The following is a 17418-nucleotide window of genomic DNA, read 5'->3' as shown; positions in this document are numbered from 1 at the left end:
CTGTGGGAGAGGTATACATATGAATCTTGACCAACAATCAACTGAGCCACCATAACTCAATTTTTCTGAAACGAAATATCACTTACCTCTTCGAATAGCAGCCAGCAGGTCACTTCGAGCATCACTAATTGGCATCAGAGTTGCTTGGGCTTTCTTTATTTCAATTGCAGTGGGTGGCGAAGCAGCGTGCAGTGGAGAAGTGGCTAAAAGTGGTGGACCAGGTGGAGGAGGAGGGGGTGCAGCAGGAGGACCAGGAGGTGGTGGCGTATAAGACAATGGAGGTGCAGGTGGGGGAGGGGAAGGGGTATACGTGCGGCCCACTGCTGCCACTGAACTGACTGCAAGAGGTGGAGTTGCAGAAATCGGACTGTCAAATGCTGTTTGGGCTGATGGGATGAGGGGAGGGGGTGGAGGAGGAGGCGCAGGGGCAGGTGGTGTATAGTACTCTGCCAACTGCACTGGCTGTGCACTGTAAAACCAAACAGTGGAAATATTAGTTAACATTTACTTGATCGCAAAATATCACCAAGGAAGTAGAGTAGACTGAGAAAATTACAATAAAAGTGAAAGAAATGGAAAGGGTATTTTACTATTTTTCAACTGAACTTTAACTCTTGTTGTGCTCACTTTGATGGAGGAATACTATTGCAGGTATTAGGATCACAATTGGGAACCATAAATAAAGTAAGAAGTTTTACCCAAATGAATTCAAGTGAAGAAGTTACCAACAAGATTTCACATTTCGTAACTTTTACTTCAACAAGAATCAAAGCAAATTACACTTTGAATTTCTGATACTTCAAACAAAATGGTCAATTTCACTTTAAATAATTATTATGAATGTATGATTTACATAACCAGAAGCACCCAATTATAATTATGATGCTGATACAAATTATCATATTTTGGGACTGTAACTTTAAACTTTGGGTAAATGGAAGGATCATATGACTTGTTCTGCATCTGCCAAGTAACTCTGTGCCATTTGACTTGGATTGTTTTGCTGAGGAAGTGTAAGATATTTATATCTCAAGATGGTGGCAGTGGTATACCACCAGTAGTCCCTGAATCTCCTTAAGTCTGAGAAATGTGTTACAGGTATCAGATTGTAAACAGTTTGCTGATGCTGTCCATTTACTTCTAAAATGAAGACCTCGGATCAAAGATAGCTAATTAACCATTCTACACAGACTTGTAAGTCTGATGTGCTTTGCATTGCCAAGGGGAAGAGGGCAGAGGAAGGCATTTGGCGATTGGGTTACAAGCTTCCCTACAAGTCAATTAATACATCCTCAATGCATAGCAGTATGTTATTAGATGGTCTGTGGCCATCTGAGAGGCAGAGGACAAGTGATAAAAAGAGCCAGTTCTACACCTGAAGCAGAGAAAATGCTAACTCTTGTTAATCAGGCAGATTGCACATAGGAACGTGGGCTCAGATGGAAGGGAACAAGTTCATAAAGATTGCAAATATGCTGGAAGATTCACCTGGGTCAATCTAGAAAAATAAATGTATAATGCAGCCCTCCAAAGAAAATCACCTCTGGTATCATCAGTTTCTGGGCTAGGAAATTCAAAGGAAGCGAGCAATTGAAAGCAAAGACTGTTTTTTAAAAACTGGTTTTTGGATGATAAAGTCTCCACTTACAGGAGAATATAATGCATAAACATGATGTCAGATCTTCAGTTATGTTCAAATTTAAAAGGGAAACACTTCTGCACTAGGCATGATCTCAATAAAGTTACTTGCAGCAGCACAGTTAGAGATAAATATTCATATTATATTGTAAAGGAGGAATACAAGGAAATATTAAATTCTGAAACTAGAGTTGCCCTCCCTCACCATTAAATTTGATCCCATATTTATTTGGGTTCTGGGCCCATTTTTGTTTGCTTCAGCTATGGTGCCTAAATAATGTTAGATTAATGATAAAAGACTTCAAATTTGTAAGAGAATTTTTTTCTGAAGATACAACATTGCTCCCTTATTAGGTTAGAAGGACCACACATTTCAAAAATGAATACATTAGCAGGGAATGCCACAGAAACAAAAGACATAAATTTGTGCAGGAGACAATTCTGATGAGAGAAAGAATTGAGGGGCATAATATAAAAGTAACTAATGAGATTAACATACATATATGCTTAAATGAGCCTAAGAAATCCATGTCTAAAAATTCAGGTGTGCTCATTTTTCAGCTTGGCAGAGAGCAGATATTAACGCTATGTTTAAATAGTGAGTTCACAGGCACCATGATTTTGGTCTTGGATCTCATTTTCATGGAGCTAGCAACCAACAGCGAGTAATGGGCAGCTTGATAGTGAAACGTAATTATTTAAGTTACTAGGATTTCAGAAGATCTCAAGCTAAGTGAGGAAGGAACACGTGGGAAGGGAAAGAGCAAACAACACAGGAGACCAAGTAGCTGTGATTGGAAGGGTGGAATAACTGGTGATCAGATAGTGAACATGGTGGCAACTGAAATGGCAGAGAAGGGTGAAAGGGTATGTAAATTCAATGTCCAATGGGCAGTCAGGTGGGCATCAGTGTCTAACTGGGGAAAATAGAACATAGAACATAGAACATAGAACAGTACAGCACAGAACAGGCCCTTCAGCCCACAATGTTGTGCCGACCATTGATCCTCATGTATGCACCCTCAAATTTCTGTGACCATATACATGTCCAGCAGTCTCTTAAATGACCCCAATGACCTTGCTTCCACAACTGCTGCTGGCAACGCATTCCATGCTCTCACAACTCTCTGCGTAAAGAACATGCCTCTGACATCCCCTCTATACTTTCCACCAACCAGCTTAAAACTATGACCCCTCGTGCTAGCCATTTCTGCCCTGGGAAATAGTCTCTGGCTATCAACTCTATCTATGCCTTTCATTATCTTGTATACCTCAATTAGGTCCCCTCTCCTCCTCCTTTTCTCCAATGAAAAGAGACCGAGCTCAGTCAACCTCTCTTCGTAAGATAAGCCCTTTAGTCCAGGCAGCATCCTGGTAAACCTCCTCTGAACCCTCTCCAAAGCATCCACATCTTTCCTATAATAGGGCGCCCAGAACTGGACGCAGTATTCCAAGTGCGGTCTAACCAAAGTTTTATAGAGCTGCAACAAGATCTCACGACTCTTAAACTCAATCCCCCGTTAATGAAAGCCAAGACACCATATGCTTTCTTAACAACCCTGTCCACTTGGGTGGCCATTTTAAGGGATCTATGTATCTGCACACCAAGATCCCTCTGTTCCTCCACACTGCCAAGAATCCTATCCTTAATCCTGTACTCAGCTTTCAAATTCAACCTTCCAAAATGCATCACCTCGCATTTATCCAGGTTGAACTCCATCTGCCACCTCTCAGCCCATCTCTGCATCCTGTCAATGTCCCGCTGCAGCCTACAACAGCCCTCTACACTGTCAACGACACCTCCGACCTTTGTGTCGTCTGCAAACTTGCTGACCCATCCTTCAATCCCCTCATCCAAGTCATTAATAAAAATTACAAACAGTAGAGGCCCAAGGACAGAGCCCTGTGGAACCCCACTCACCACTGACTTCCAGGCAGAATATTTTCCTTCTACTACCACTCGCTGTCTTCTGTTGGCCAGCCAATTCTGTATCCAAGCAGCTAAGTTCCCCTGTATCCCATTCCTCCTGACCTTCTGAATGAGCCTACCATGGGGAACCTTATCAAATGCCTTACTGAAGTCCATATACACCACATCCACAGCTCGACCCTCATCAACCTTTCTAGTCACATCCTCAAAAAACTCGATAAGGTTTGTAAGGCATGACCTACCCCTCACAAAGCCGTGTTGACTGTATTTGATCAAGCCATGCTCTTCCAGATGGTCATAAATCTTATCCCTCAGAATCCTTTCTAACACCTTGCAGACGACAGACATGAGACTTACCGGTCTATAATTGCCGGGGATTTCCCTATTTCCTTTCTTGAAGAGAGGAATTACATTTGCCTCTCTCCAGTCCTCAGGTACGACTCCAGTGGAGAGCGAGGATGCAAAGATCTTCGCAAGTGGCGAAGCAATTGCATTTCTCGCTTCCCAAAGCAGCCGAGGACAAATCTGGTCCGGGCCTGGCGACTTGTCAATCTTAATGTTTGACAAAATTTTCAGCACATCAGCTTCCTCTATCTCTATCCATTCCAGCATGCACACCTGCTCTTCAAAGGTTTCATTCACTACAAAGTTCGTTTCTTTCGTAAAGACAGAAGCAAAAAACTCATTTAGGGCTTCCCCTACCTCTTCAGGCTCCACACACAAGTTCCCTATGCTATCCCTGATCGGCCCTACTCTTTCTTTGATCATTCTCTTATTCCTCACGTAAGTGTAAAATGCCTTTGTGTTTTCCCGGATTCCTTCTGCCAAGCCTTTCTCGTGCCCCCTCCTGGCTCTCCTCAGACCATTTTTGAGCTCCTTCCTTGCCTGCATGTAATCCTCTCTAGCTGAACTTGACCCTAGCTTCCTCCACCTTATGTAAGCTACCTTCTTCCTTTTCACAAGAAGCTCCACCGCTCTCGTCATCCAAGGTTCCTTTATCTTACCCCTTCTTGCCTGTCTCAGAGGGACATATTTACTCATCACTCCCAACAACTGTTCCTTAAACAGTCTCCACATGTCTATAGTTCCCTTACCATGGAACAACTGCTCCCAGTCCATGCTTCCTAACTCATGTCTAATCGCATCATAGTTTCCTCTTCCCCAATTAAATATCCTCCCATTTTGCCTTATCCTCTCCTTCTCCATAGCTATGTAGAATGTGAGCCAGTTATGGTCACTATCACCAAAATGCTCTCCCACCACAAGATCTGATACCTGCCCCGGCTCGTTTCCGAGCACCAAGTCTAGAATGGCCTCTCCTCTCGTCGGCCTGTCAACGTACTGCGTTAGGAAACCCTCCTGAACACACCTTACAAAAACAGCTCCATTCAAATCTTCTGCTCGAAGGAGGTTCCAATCAATATTAGGAAAGTTAAAGTCACCCATTACAACAACCCTACTGCGTGCACACTTTTCCAAAATCTGTCGACCTATGCTTTCTTCAATCTCCCTGCTGCTATTGGGGGGCCTGTAGTAAACCCCTAACGAGGTGACTACTCCCTTGCTGTTCCTAATTTCCACCCACACTGACTCAGTAGGCAGATCTTCCTCGACAATGGAAGCTTCTGTAGCTGTGATACCCTCTCTGATTAGTAGTGCTACACCCCCTCCTCTTTTTCTTATATGTCTCCTTAGATTTATAGGAAGGTGAAGAGGGCAGAGGGTGCAAAAAGTATTTTTTTTTTACACACAGAGTCAAGGGAAGCACTGTTCTGGCACTTATAATTGAATAAATCTGTTCTTCCTGCCTTCCATATTTCAGGATAAAGAGATTGTTCATTGCATATTTGAGATTTACAACTTGATTCCCTAAATTTTGGTACAACACAAAAGCTGTCGGCAGAAATTTTTTACAAGTGTAGACCATCTCTAATTGATCTAAATATATTTCCCACGGAATGTGTCTATATTAACTAGATTGGGGCAGTACCTAGAAGTTGGAAAAATATAATTTAATTCTTCTCAGCATCTCCTGACTTGGTAAATAGTATAAACTATCATTCAAAGTGCAATTCTCATTGACAAAACATCAAGCAAACGGAAGAGTCAAAGGTATGATCTTTCCTTTCCTCTAATGCTTAGTGAATCATATTTCCGTTGTATTAATCCCTACCTGTAGTCTTTAACTAGTTGGGGTCTTGGTCCATTCAGTGTTGCTTCAGTAGGCTGTGTCAGGTGGGGCTGCTGTGGTCTGGTAAGTGAGGCTTGCCGAACGTTTGTGGCAGGTAGTCTGTATGCACGATCCTGTGCCTGGGTTACAGCTGATAAGAGCTCTTTGTTATCAGGTGCTACACAAGAAATGGAGACAGCTGACTGTTGAACTGGATGATTGGGGCTAGCAGGATATGAAAGCTCTCCAACATCAGACGCATAAGACCTGTAGAAAAAATAAATACAAGAAAATGCTATGTTCGTGGGAACTGTTGGAGAATAAAACAACTGAATTGCTGAGTGTTGTATGTGTACGGTTTACTCTTTGCAGATCAAGATGCGATTCATGTGATTCTGCCACAGTCAGTTTATCTGCATTAATGTAGCAAAGAGCCATCAGCTCCTGCACTAATCTCTGATCCTCCAAGCCACTTGTGGCTTCTGTGCAGAAGAAAGAGGATTGGCAATTTTATTTGTCAATCACATGGTACAGCATGCTGCTTATCTTAAAGACAGTTTACATCATAAAGGAAAGTTGTACATAAATACTGCTCTGGTATAATTAATTGCAAGTGAATTCTAGGACAGAAAAGAGGATTCTAGACTGATGGATGCAGTGCTGCAGGACTCAGCGGTTCAGGTAGGGAGGAGCAACGTCCATGGCTCTGCAAAGGTCTGAGAGGCCCTGATAGACACCTTCAGAAGGGAGTGGGATCAAGTGATGCAGTGAGCTCAACTCCAACAGCCTTACCCTGAAGACCTCGTAACAATGCTGCCTCATACTTACACGTCTTCTCTTGCCCAGTTCTGAGGAAGGGTCACTAGACCCAAAGGGTTAACTCTGTTTTCTCCTTCACAGATGCTGCCAGACTTGCTGAGATTTTCCAGCAACTTTGTTTTTGTTCTTGATTTACAGCATTTGCACTCCTTTTTGTTTTAAACACATTATACTGTGTACCTAACCACCTCACCTACACAATACTTACTAATGCTGCCAGTGTCACATCCATCAATCACTGCCTCTACATGTACTCCATTCAGCTCAAGCAAACTCATCATCCAAATCCAACTTGATACCATCACTGACATTTTGTTCTCCCTCTTACAGAGCAAGAGACACAACACATAAGGGGCAAAGCAGAACCAGCAGGATATCTCGAGCAACAATAGAGAACACATATGGCCAGATATGGCATGGCCCCAAGGTGTTCCTGGGCAGTTAGACCACAAAGAACAATGGCATGTCCATGCTGTTTACCCTTTCTCAATACCCAATTCACTCTCAGCCTGCTGTCAACATTATGTGCAAGATACTGATGTTGTGACCACGGATCTCCTTCTTTTAAACTTCTAAAGCTTCTAAACTTCTGCTTTTCAAACAACTGGAAATTGCTGCTTGCCCAGACACAGCAGCTTTAAGAGGAGGAGGGAGAGAGAGTAACAGCAAGGTCCGATCACTTCGTCTGATGCTCTCAGCCACCATGGTACTGCACAAAACTTGAAGTCTGGGGAAAAGTTAAGATCACCACATTGTGACTCATCTGGGCACAAGTGGCCTGCAGCCATGCAACTGGTAAAGTGTGGTTCCACTGCTAGCTCAGTGGAGGGTGAAGTGGCAGATCGGCACTCTTGCAGAAAACTCAGATGAGGGCTTCAATGGATTGGCATGCAGGAGAATGCTGATGGGTATGAATACTGAGATGGTGGGTGCGTTGGCCAGTCAGCTCCAGATAAGTTGGCAGAGGACACAACGCAGAGGTTTCCCTCTCCAAAATCTTTACTTCATCTCCCCATCCTGTGAAAGACATAGAGACACTACCACTGCTACCTCTCTACATGCCGCTCTGACCCACCCTATTTTTAGAATGCAACAATACTGGTTTTCAAGTCTAATAACTCATTAAAAAAAGTCTATAACAGTTCAAAGTGCTTCCAGATACTTTGCAGTAGAAAAAGTTCCAACAAAACCCTTACCTACAATATTAGCATCTGACACGTCACATAGCAATTTATCACTTCTTGTATGCAGAGTGATGTAGAACAAGTATAAAGGAGCATATTTAGGCAGTTTAGCACCCCAAAGTGTGCTCTACAATTCAATGAGATCATGGCTGATTTGTGTTTTGAATTCCACATTTCCAGCTACCTCTGATAACCTTTGATTCGCCTGTCTAATCTATCTTAGCTTTAAAAATATTTAATGACCCTGCACCCCCCGCCTTCCAAGGCAGCAAGTTCTAACGAGACATAGCACTCGAGAGAAATATTTCTCCTCGGTCCTAAAATTGCAACCCTTCATTTCCAAACTGTGCTCCTTGCATCCAGACCAACCACACAGGAAACATCCTTTCCATGTCCAACTCATCAACATCATTCAGGATTTTAAACACTTCAAATCAGGTCACCCTTACTCTAAATTTTAATGGAAAAATGCATTGAATATATAAGCATTCTCCAAATGAGGTATTCTGGGTCACATCACACATGACCTGGACTGCATGAAGTCAGGACAGCATCCATTCACAGTTTCCTAGCAAATGCTAAGGCACATCAGAATGTCACACAGTCACACATCAAGTGGCCAGCAGCACAAAGGAAACATGAAGCATATTACATCACCTCCTCAGCACTGCTAAAAGCTATACCATATAAGACAATTTCACACCCTATGTTTAATCTATTTATTTAGTGGCTATTAATCAAGTCGTAACATACATAAGTTTACACAGCCATGTGATTGATTCTGAATTTTATTACTTATCTTGTGTGTTGCAACTGCTGATTTTCCGTTCTATCCTGTTCCTTCTGTTGCCAAGACATCTTGCACTTCCTGCTGATAACTTTGCTTAGGCAGTCTCTATCTCCAAGGTTATGAATACAGAGTATTGGGAAATTACTCTCTCATTTGTTAACCTTTCAAATACACAATTATTACTTTATGAAACTCCATGGACTGTTCTTTATCATAAACTAATAGTCTGCAATGTTGTGTGTGTAGTTTTCAATGCCCATACCTGATTATTCTCTAATGATCTATCAAAGGCCAATTTTCTAATTTATGCCTTGAAGTAGTAGCGTTACAGCCTGGTGCACTTTGTTCTTGATGCTGGATTTTACTAGTTCACTGAATATGCAGTGAGTTCTTGACTTCTGTTCGTACCAGAATGTGTTCACTGTCAGTATGGGAAAGCAAAGTACCATGCAGTGGCGGCCTACAATCATTTCCTGAAATCTTCTTAGACCTTCTTAAGCTTTCAGTTATTAATATACTTCTTGCAAATCTAAATCATCATTCTCGCTATTCTGACATTCATCACTATTGAATGTTTATAATGCAATGCAACCTAACAGCAGTAACATCAAAATATTTTGACTTGCTTTTATGTATATAGATTCATTCCTCTATACTTTTGATTTTATTTCCTCGAAAATTCTTTCGATCATAACAAGAGCTTACAACAGAGATTCTGCCCACCATTTTCCCTTATTGCTCTGGTTTTCAGTGATCAATACTACACTATGTGCATTCTTCAAGCTATTACATTCACAATATTAAATAGTATTAAATAATTATTATATATGTTAAATAATTTCCATTGCTACTAAAAAGACTTTTGGAAATGTCATGTTAATCATCTTGAATGAGTCAAGGAATAAAATTTATTTTTGTCTAATATAACCAGTCTACCCAACAGAAATTTATTTCTTTATCTCATGCATAATTCTATTTCTGCTCTATTGTTATTGGCAATTCTGCCAGCAGTAAATGTGTTACATAACTATAGCCTGTGGTCCTGATGTAGACATGTTTTCTTTTCCAAATAAAGGGTCATTCACCCATCTCCTACATCTTAGTGCAGATATCGGCAAACTTTCCTGTTCTTCAACATTTTATCAGCTTGGTGGAGATATCATGAGGCAGACCCCACTCAACTTCTTCAAAGAACTGACAACTCAAACAGACTGTGGCAATCTCAACTTGATGCTTGTTGACTTTAAAAAAATGTCTGAATTTCAAACAGAGACTATGAGTTCAGCTCAGAAATTGTTGGAGATCAGGATAAAGGAAGAAAAGCTTGGCAGAAGAGTAGGAAACATCACTGAGGAGTTATATGAGCAAAGAGTTCTGAAGGCTGGCTGCATACATGGAGCTCACTGGGAACACTGATGTATCTAATTTAAATAAATGGCCTGATTTCAAAAGTCAAAAAGTAAAAAAAAAATCAAATTTGCTGATGGAGCCAAACTAGCATGGTAATGAACTAGCCTCAAAAAGTTCCTTGGCTATCAGGATGAGATACTGTAGTACACTGAATTAACAATCAAATTACAATCTGGGGTGAATACCACTGCTGCAGAATGATATCCAAGCTAATCCAATGGTCCAATAATTGACTAAATCATGACCTCTACCACCTAGAACAGATGCATGGGAAGACCATGACTTGACAGTTCTCCTTCAAGTCACACACCATCCAAATTAGAACTATATCACTGTTTCTTCAGTGTTGCTGCGTCAAATTCTTGGAAGTTCTTTCTTAAAAGCCTTGTGCACCTACGACCCAAGGTCTACAGCAGTTCATGAAGCTCACTAGTACCTGCTCAAAAGGAATTAAAGATTGTCAATAAATGTTGAACTAGCCAGTAACATCCACGCCCCATGAACAAATGAAAAAGGGAAACAGGGAGTTCCTGTTATTAGTGATAATGGGAACTGCAGATGCTGGAGAATCCAAGATAACAAAGTGTGGAGCTGGATGAACACAGCAGGCCAAGCAGCATCTCAGGAGCAGAAAAGCTGACATTTCGGGCCTAGACCCTTCATCAGAGAGGGGAATGGGGAGAGGGAACTGGAATAAATAGGGAGAGAGGGGGAGGCGGACCAAAGATGGAGAGAAAACAAGATAGGTAGAGAGAAGAGTACAGGTGAGGAGGTAGGGAGGGGATTGGTCAGTCCAGGGAAGATGGACAGGTCAAGGAGGTGGGATGAGGTGGTAGGTAGGAAATGGAGGTGCGACTTGAGGTGAGAGGAAGGGATGGGTGAGAGTAAGAACAGGTTAGGGAAGCAGAGACAGGCTGGGCTGGTTTTGGTCTGCAGTGGGGGGAGGAGAAGAGCTGGGCTGGTTTTGGGATGCAGTGGGGGAAGGGGAGATTTTGAAGCTTGTGAAGTCCATATTGATACCATTGGGCTACAGGGTTCCCAAGTGGAATATGAGTTGCTGTTCTTGCAACCTTCGGGTGGCATCATTGTGGCACTGCAGGAGGCCCATGATGGACATGTCGTCTGAGGAATGGGAGGGGGAGTTGAAATGGTTCGTGACTGGGAGGTGCAGTTGTTTGTTGCAAACCCAGCGGAGGTGTATAAGTTCCTGTTATTAACCTGGAAGAGTTGTACCTGGTATCAGGTGACACTGATCCTTCAGAAGATGCTATGTGATAGGGTGACGGAGAAAACCTGTGATCAGCTCGAAACTCTTTATCGCGTCCCATCACATCCCACTCTGGTCGTCGGGTTCGAGCTTTACGAACCTTCTTCACCTCACGAGTGGCATCTTCCACCAGTTTCTGTTCCTTAGTGAAAAGAAGCAAAACGTTCAGAAATTATCAAACAACACAGCCTCCATTCTGCTGAGCATTATTCAATGGGTCGGATTTGAACGAAGAATAAAGTGGGAAGGGGGATGAAACGAGGCTAATGTAAAATTCTATTTGGGTGATAACTCAGCAAGCAAGGATGCATAAGGCGTAATTACATTTACTGGGAGTTCAGCTGTGACTTCTGGGCCCAAGGGAAGTTGGAATTTAAAAATGGTCATTTATTCATGAAAGAACGTGGGTATTAAGATACATTAGCAGACACATTCATGTTGTGGGTGTGTTTTCATAGCTTGTTTCCTGTTAATCAGCAGTTGCTAGACAGAAAACTTGGTACTGTCCATACTTTTACTGCACATGTAAGATGCAGTATAATGCAAAGGTCCAACATTAGCTTTTTAGGGAAGTAAAGTTGACACTATAGTTGTACGAACAACCAAATTTGTTCCAATAAAACAAAGAATTTTTATATCACTGGTTTTGGTACTTAGCTTTCTCTGGAATAAATTTCACTAAGGTTTTTTGGTTATCCTCATACACATAAAGACTGTCTAGAATGCCAGTAATTGTTATAAAATATCTTCCCTACTGAGTAAGTTATGATTATATGTCTTATAACTATAAGTTGTTATTATGATTATTTTTCTAATCAGAAGTTTACAATGAACCGAAACTTCAGAAAATTAATTTTAAATGTTGTCCACTTTACAAAAAAATTCTCTTGTGGGTGATAGGAGCAACCTGTTGGGTGATGCGTGCATCCAAATGACACAGAATCCTTCGATGTGTTTTCACATGGACTATCGAAGCACATTTTTTTGTTACAGTGACCCGCTTTCACCCAATGTCTGTGCTTATAGTTCCTGTTTTCTGATGAATAGTGTCAAATTATCAGCTATAAGCACATCAGTAGCTTGCAAATGCAACACCTCCAAATCATTACATTTGTGAAAAGCTCACAGTTTTCTCCACATTGAGCTTCCCACATCAATTGAATATCTGACTCAAGACCTGAAGCCGCGCTATTCCATTTAATCTCTCGTGTAAGCAAAGCTAGTTGCTTTGCTGCCTGAGTAGGCAAGCCAATTTCACGTCAAAATGAATCAGAACCTGGAACCAAACATGTGGAACAAAACCTTCAGGGAAGCATATGATTTTTAAAAGGCAGAACTCATCAAGAATTCTCAGGTTCAAGCCTCAGACTCTGCTTTGTAAACTGGCTGTAATCAGGTTGCCAGTACTTTGTCCTCAAAACTAGCCTCAGCACCCCAGACACAATGCTCCAGCTCCTCATAGCAAAGCACAGACATTGGGGGAAAGCGGGTCACTGTAACAAAAAAAATGTGCTTCAATAGTCCATGTGAAAACACACCGAAGGATTCTGTGTCATTTGGATGCACGCATCACCCAACAGGTTGCTCCTATCGCCCACAAGAGAATTTTTTTGTAAAGTGGACAACATTCAAAATTAATTTTCTGAAGTTTTGGTTCATTGTAAACTTCTGATTAGAAAAATAATCAAGAGAATTGGATATTTATCCAAAGGTTTATTTTAAATGCAGGAGTACCAGGAACAACATGGGTTTGGGGGTGTTGGTGGGAGAAATGGAAATAAGTGAGTTGCTCTTGTTGAGACTGTGCATGGGTCAATAGGTCAAATGGCTTCCTTCTGCACTGTAAGCATTCTACAATTTTAGGAAAAGAACAAATTTCAAAATGCAGGCTCCAAACACTAGTCATGCGGCTTTAGTCTACAGCACAGGCAGATTAAAACATTCTTTTTAGAAACTCAACATTAATGAATTTCTTGAACATTCTTTTCACAAAGATCTGTTCTGATAAGGGATCCCAAGAAGGAGTAGTCGAAAGAATTGCGACTGACCAGGACACAGCAAACACCAGTCTTTGAAAAGTTGGAAGAATTGGGATTAGCTCCAGGAAAACCAATGTAGATATGATGGGCCAAATGGGCTGTTTCAGCACCATAATAATTCCACGATTCTGTGAACCTGCTCTATAAAGATCAGAAATGAATAAGCTAATAAAACATGTTTTCCACATGCACAGGGACACTGGCTGCATGGTGTTTCAGGGAATCTTGATATGTCACGCTCATCAAAACAGTGGACATATAGGGCTTCACATTCTGTGCAAGGAGCCCTCCAAACATGTGAGTCAGCTGGCAATTGCTAAATAAAGCATGATATTTACAATGAGATTAGGAGGTTCAGAGCTAAACTAATAACAACATACAATTTGTGGAAGCTGGAGAAGGTATAGATTGGGACCATAAGGGGATGCAACGGCCTAGTGGTATTATCGCTGGACCGTTAATCCTGAGACCTGGATTGGCATTCTGGGGACCTGGGTTCAAATCCCGCAACGGCAGATGGTGGAATTTGAATTCAATAAAATATCTGGAATTAAGAATCTAATGATGACTGTGAATCCATTGTTGATTGTTGGGGAAAAACCCAGCTAGATCATTAATGTCCTTTAGGAAAGGAAACTGCCATCCTTCCCTGGTCTAGTCTACATGTGACTCCAGACCCACAGCAATGTGATTGACTCTGGGCAATTTGGAATGGACAATAAATGCTGCCTAGCCAGTGGCATCCTCATCCTGTTACTGAATGAAGGAAAAAAAATTTGGAGACCAGCATAACAATAAGTTTGTTATTGTTTTGTGATTTAGTGAGGCATTGTTATGTTATTATTGAAAAGGACTCAGGCTATTCCAAAGTGCTTTCCAGTCAATGAAAGATAGCAAAGTGTGAAGCTGGATGAACACAGCAGGCGAAGCAGCATTTCAGGAGCACTTGGCCCGCTGTGTTCATCCAGCTTCACACTTTGTTATCTTGGATTCTCCAGCATCTGCAGTTCCCATTATCTCTGATACAATTCCAGTCAATGAAGTTCTTTTTAAATGCAGCCACTATTGCAACATAGAAAAGGAAAGATAGAAGCCAACTCACGCACACTCAATATTCCCCCAAATAACAACTTCATAACGGCCAAATCATTCTTTTTAAGTGTAGTTGATTGATGGATAAATATTATCCAAACATCAAAGTTAACTCCCCTGCCCTTCTTAAAAATAGCACTGCACAATCCACCTGAGGAAGAACTCAGGGCCTCGGATTAATGTTGATCTGAAAAATTGCATTTCCGGTATTGCAGCATTCCCTCAGTACATAGAGTGGAGAATCCAACTTGAAACTACAAGCTTTTATCTCAAAGTTAATAATGCTAGCAACTCGTGCCATGGCTGATCTGGTAGTGGTTCTTAGCGGTAGGGACAGGAAGAGGAATCAGAGACCCCTGTACTGCTCCTGGTCCAGGCACCACCGGTGAGCAGTATAGACCTCTGTTACCAGAACTGCTGTTATTAGGCACTGATGTAATTAGTCAGGATCAGAGGTTAAGAGGCTAGTCAATTGCAATAAGGGCTTTCAGAATATTTTTGTTAAAATTCAAATACTGTCCAATTAAATTTCAGATTGTCAGAAAGACATTATTTGGACGAACAGAATTAAATCAAAAATTAAATGACTAACTAGAAAGCAGTCTTCATGTGCACAAAAGAAGATATATGAAGACTGAATGATGATGGCTTCTCATTCCTAAGGTCTCTTTACCAAAAAATAATACTCAAATTAGTGTGTCCCACTGAATAAATATGAAGAATGGGAATCAATTTTGTTTAAGATCTCAGCACTATATACAATTTTGACTCACTCCAATACCCTTTTTTTTCTATTTAAAGCTTACCACATATTTCCCTATCTATCCCCATTTGCTCCATTAATTGCACATAGTCCCATTACAGCTCAGTGCACCACAACTGCAGCTGTCAGTTGTAATGAAAACTAACCAGAGGCAGGCAAAGGCAAGGCTTAAACTCTGGATCTTATTAAAATAAATCAACTCAATGCCCCAGAGGACCATTCTTCCATATTCAAGGATGGGAAATTACACGTCTTTTTCAAGAAGAAATTTGAACAAATTCTCCTTTAACTTATTTTACCCAAATAAAAGGTGTCACAATAGGTACATGCGGGTCCTGGTTAATCTCGTCTCTTTCTGAGGTAGGTGGAGCATCCTTGTTGCACCACCTCTTTGGCTCAGTCAACACAACTCTTTATCTGATACATCAATGTATGTATCAATGCTGCTGCCTATTCTCATCCATAAAAAATCTTCAATTTTGCTTTCAATTTCCATCCTTCTCTCACCTTCAGCTGGTCTGTCTCTGACTCTTCCCTTCCCTTCTGTGATTTTGTGTTTCCATTTTGTGGGATAAGCTGTTCACCAACATCCACGACAAACAAACTCCCATTTCCCTTGACTACACTTCTTTGTGCACTGCTTCCCGTAAGGACTCCACTCCATGTTTCCAGTTTCTCTGGTTCTATCCAATCAATTCCAATGACGCGGCCTTCCGCAGGGGTGTTTGTGACATGTCTTTCCTTTTCCTGTCCTGAGATTAACCCCACTCCCAACCCATGATTCAAATGACCGTCAGCCATTTCCGAAACATTTCCCACACGTCTGACCTCACCCTTACACTCCCTCCCAGAACTTCAGGGTTTTCCATGTCTTCATGTTCCAAACCACCAGTCTTCACGTGCAAAAGATCATCCTGTGCCTACTCTATGAACTCCAGCAGAATGCCAGCACCAAACACATATTCTTCCCCTCCCAACTGTCAGCATTCTACAGGAACTGTTCAGAATATCCTGGTCCTGACGTCATTCTCAACAGCTCCCCTTGACATCTTTTCATGCAATCACAAAGTGTATTAAACTTGCTCCTTTATCCCCCTCCCCGTCTAAGGACCCAGACAGATGTCTCAGGTGAAGCAGTGATTTTCTTATATTCCTTTCAATCTAACTTTTACTGTGTTCACTGCTCACAATGTAGACTTCTCTACACTGGACAAGACGAAACATAATGCGAGTTACCATGGGCATGAAAGCAGAACTAGCGAAAGTGAGTTAGCAAATTAGTTTCAGGCGTAGGTCAACGAGATGCAGTGGCAGACATTAAAGGAGATATTACAGGATACATAGAATAAATATATTACAAGAAAAAATGTCTACGAGGAGGATCCATCTCTGTGGTTAACTAAAAATGTAGAAGTGTCAAACTTAAAGAAAAAAACACATTGGTACGCAAAGGTCTTGAACAGGTCAAAAAATTTGACAAGATATGAGAAAGAGTAAAAACAAATGACTAAAAGATATGAGGGAACAAATTTGAGTATGGGAGAAAGCTCACTAGAAGTATAAAAATAGACAGTAAAAGTTTCTATGGATGTTTAGAAAAAATGTTATTAATGTGAGCGTTAGTTCTGAGGAAGGGACACTGACCCAAAACATTAACTCTGTTTTTTTCCTTCACAGATGCTGCCAGACCTGCTGAGCTTTTCCAGCAATTTCCGTTTTGTTTAGTAGTGTGCACATTGATCCTTTGGAAAGTGAGGATTGGAAATTCATCATGGAAAATAATATGTCAGATAAATTTAACAGTTATTTTGTGTCATTATTTGCAATAGAGAAAGAAATATTCTAGAAATAGCTGCAAAGCAGGAAAGGGACGGTAAGGAGGATGATGGAGCTGCGCATGGGTGAAGAGAATTGTTAACTGAGGCAGCTGTTTCCACAGTCAGAATAGCCTTCATATTCATGGCAACAAGATAACATAATGAAATGCCTCAGAGGAATCTTAGTGGGAAACAGCAAACTTGTTACTTGGTAAAGTGTCAAAGGGAAAGTCTGATCCCACCATAATCAAAGGCTTTTTAAGTAACTGCCATTACATATTATACATGTAGGTGTACTGCAACTAACAAACAAATGTGTAGAATTTAGATAAATGGCTGTGGATAGTACAGAAGCCCTATTTTGTCAGCAAGGGGGTTTGAAGAACAAACAGTATGAACACTTTGGACTGAATGACATATAATAAATGGTATAAACAGATAACTTCGTGAAAGGATACTGGAAAACAGAAAGCATTATAAGGGGGCAACTGCAAAACAT

At 41.2% G+C, this 17418-nt stretch overlaps 1 protein-coding gene across 1 annotated transcript in view; it reads right to left on the bottom strand.

Moving 5' to 3' along the window:
• Positions 1-17418, bottom strand: part of LOC125459018 (actin-binding protein WASF3-like) — a 125652-nt gene that overhangs the window by 8554 nt on the left and 99680 nt on the right. Inside the window, exons 7-9 of the mRNA XM_048544891.2 lie at positions 11175-11350; positions 5742-6005; positions 87-469 (exon numbers count right to left, since the gene is read on the bottom strand). Of these exons, the coding sequence (XP_048400848.1) occupies positions 87-469; positions 5742-6005; positions 11175-11350 (823 nt within the window). The remainder of the gene's footprint in view (positions 1-86; positions 470-5741; positions 6006-11174; positions 11351-17418) is intronic.

This window comes from Stegostoma tigrinum, chromosome 15, assembly GCF_030684315.1.
Source record: "Stegostoma tigrinum isolate sSteTig4 chromosome 15, sSteTig4.hap1, whole genome shotgun sequence".
Classification (NCBI taxonomy): Eukaryota; Metazoa; Chordata; class Chondrichthyes; order Orectolobiformes; family Stegostomatidae; genus Stegostoma; species Stegostoma tigrinum.
This window is presented reverse-complemented; position numbering and strand designations above follow the sequence as displayed.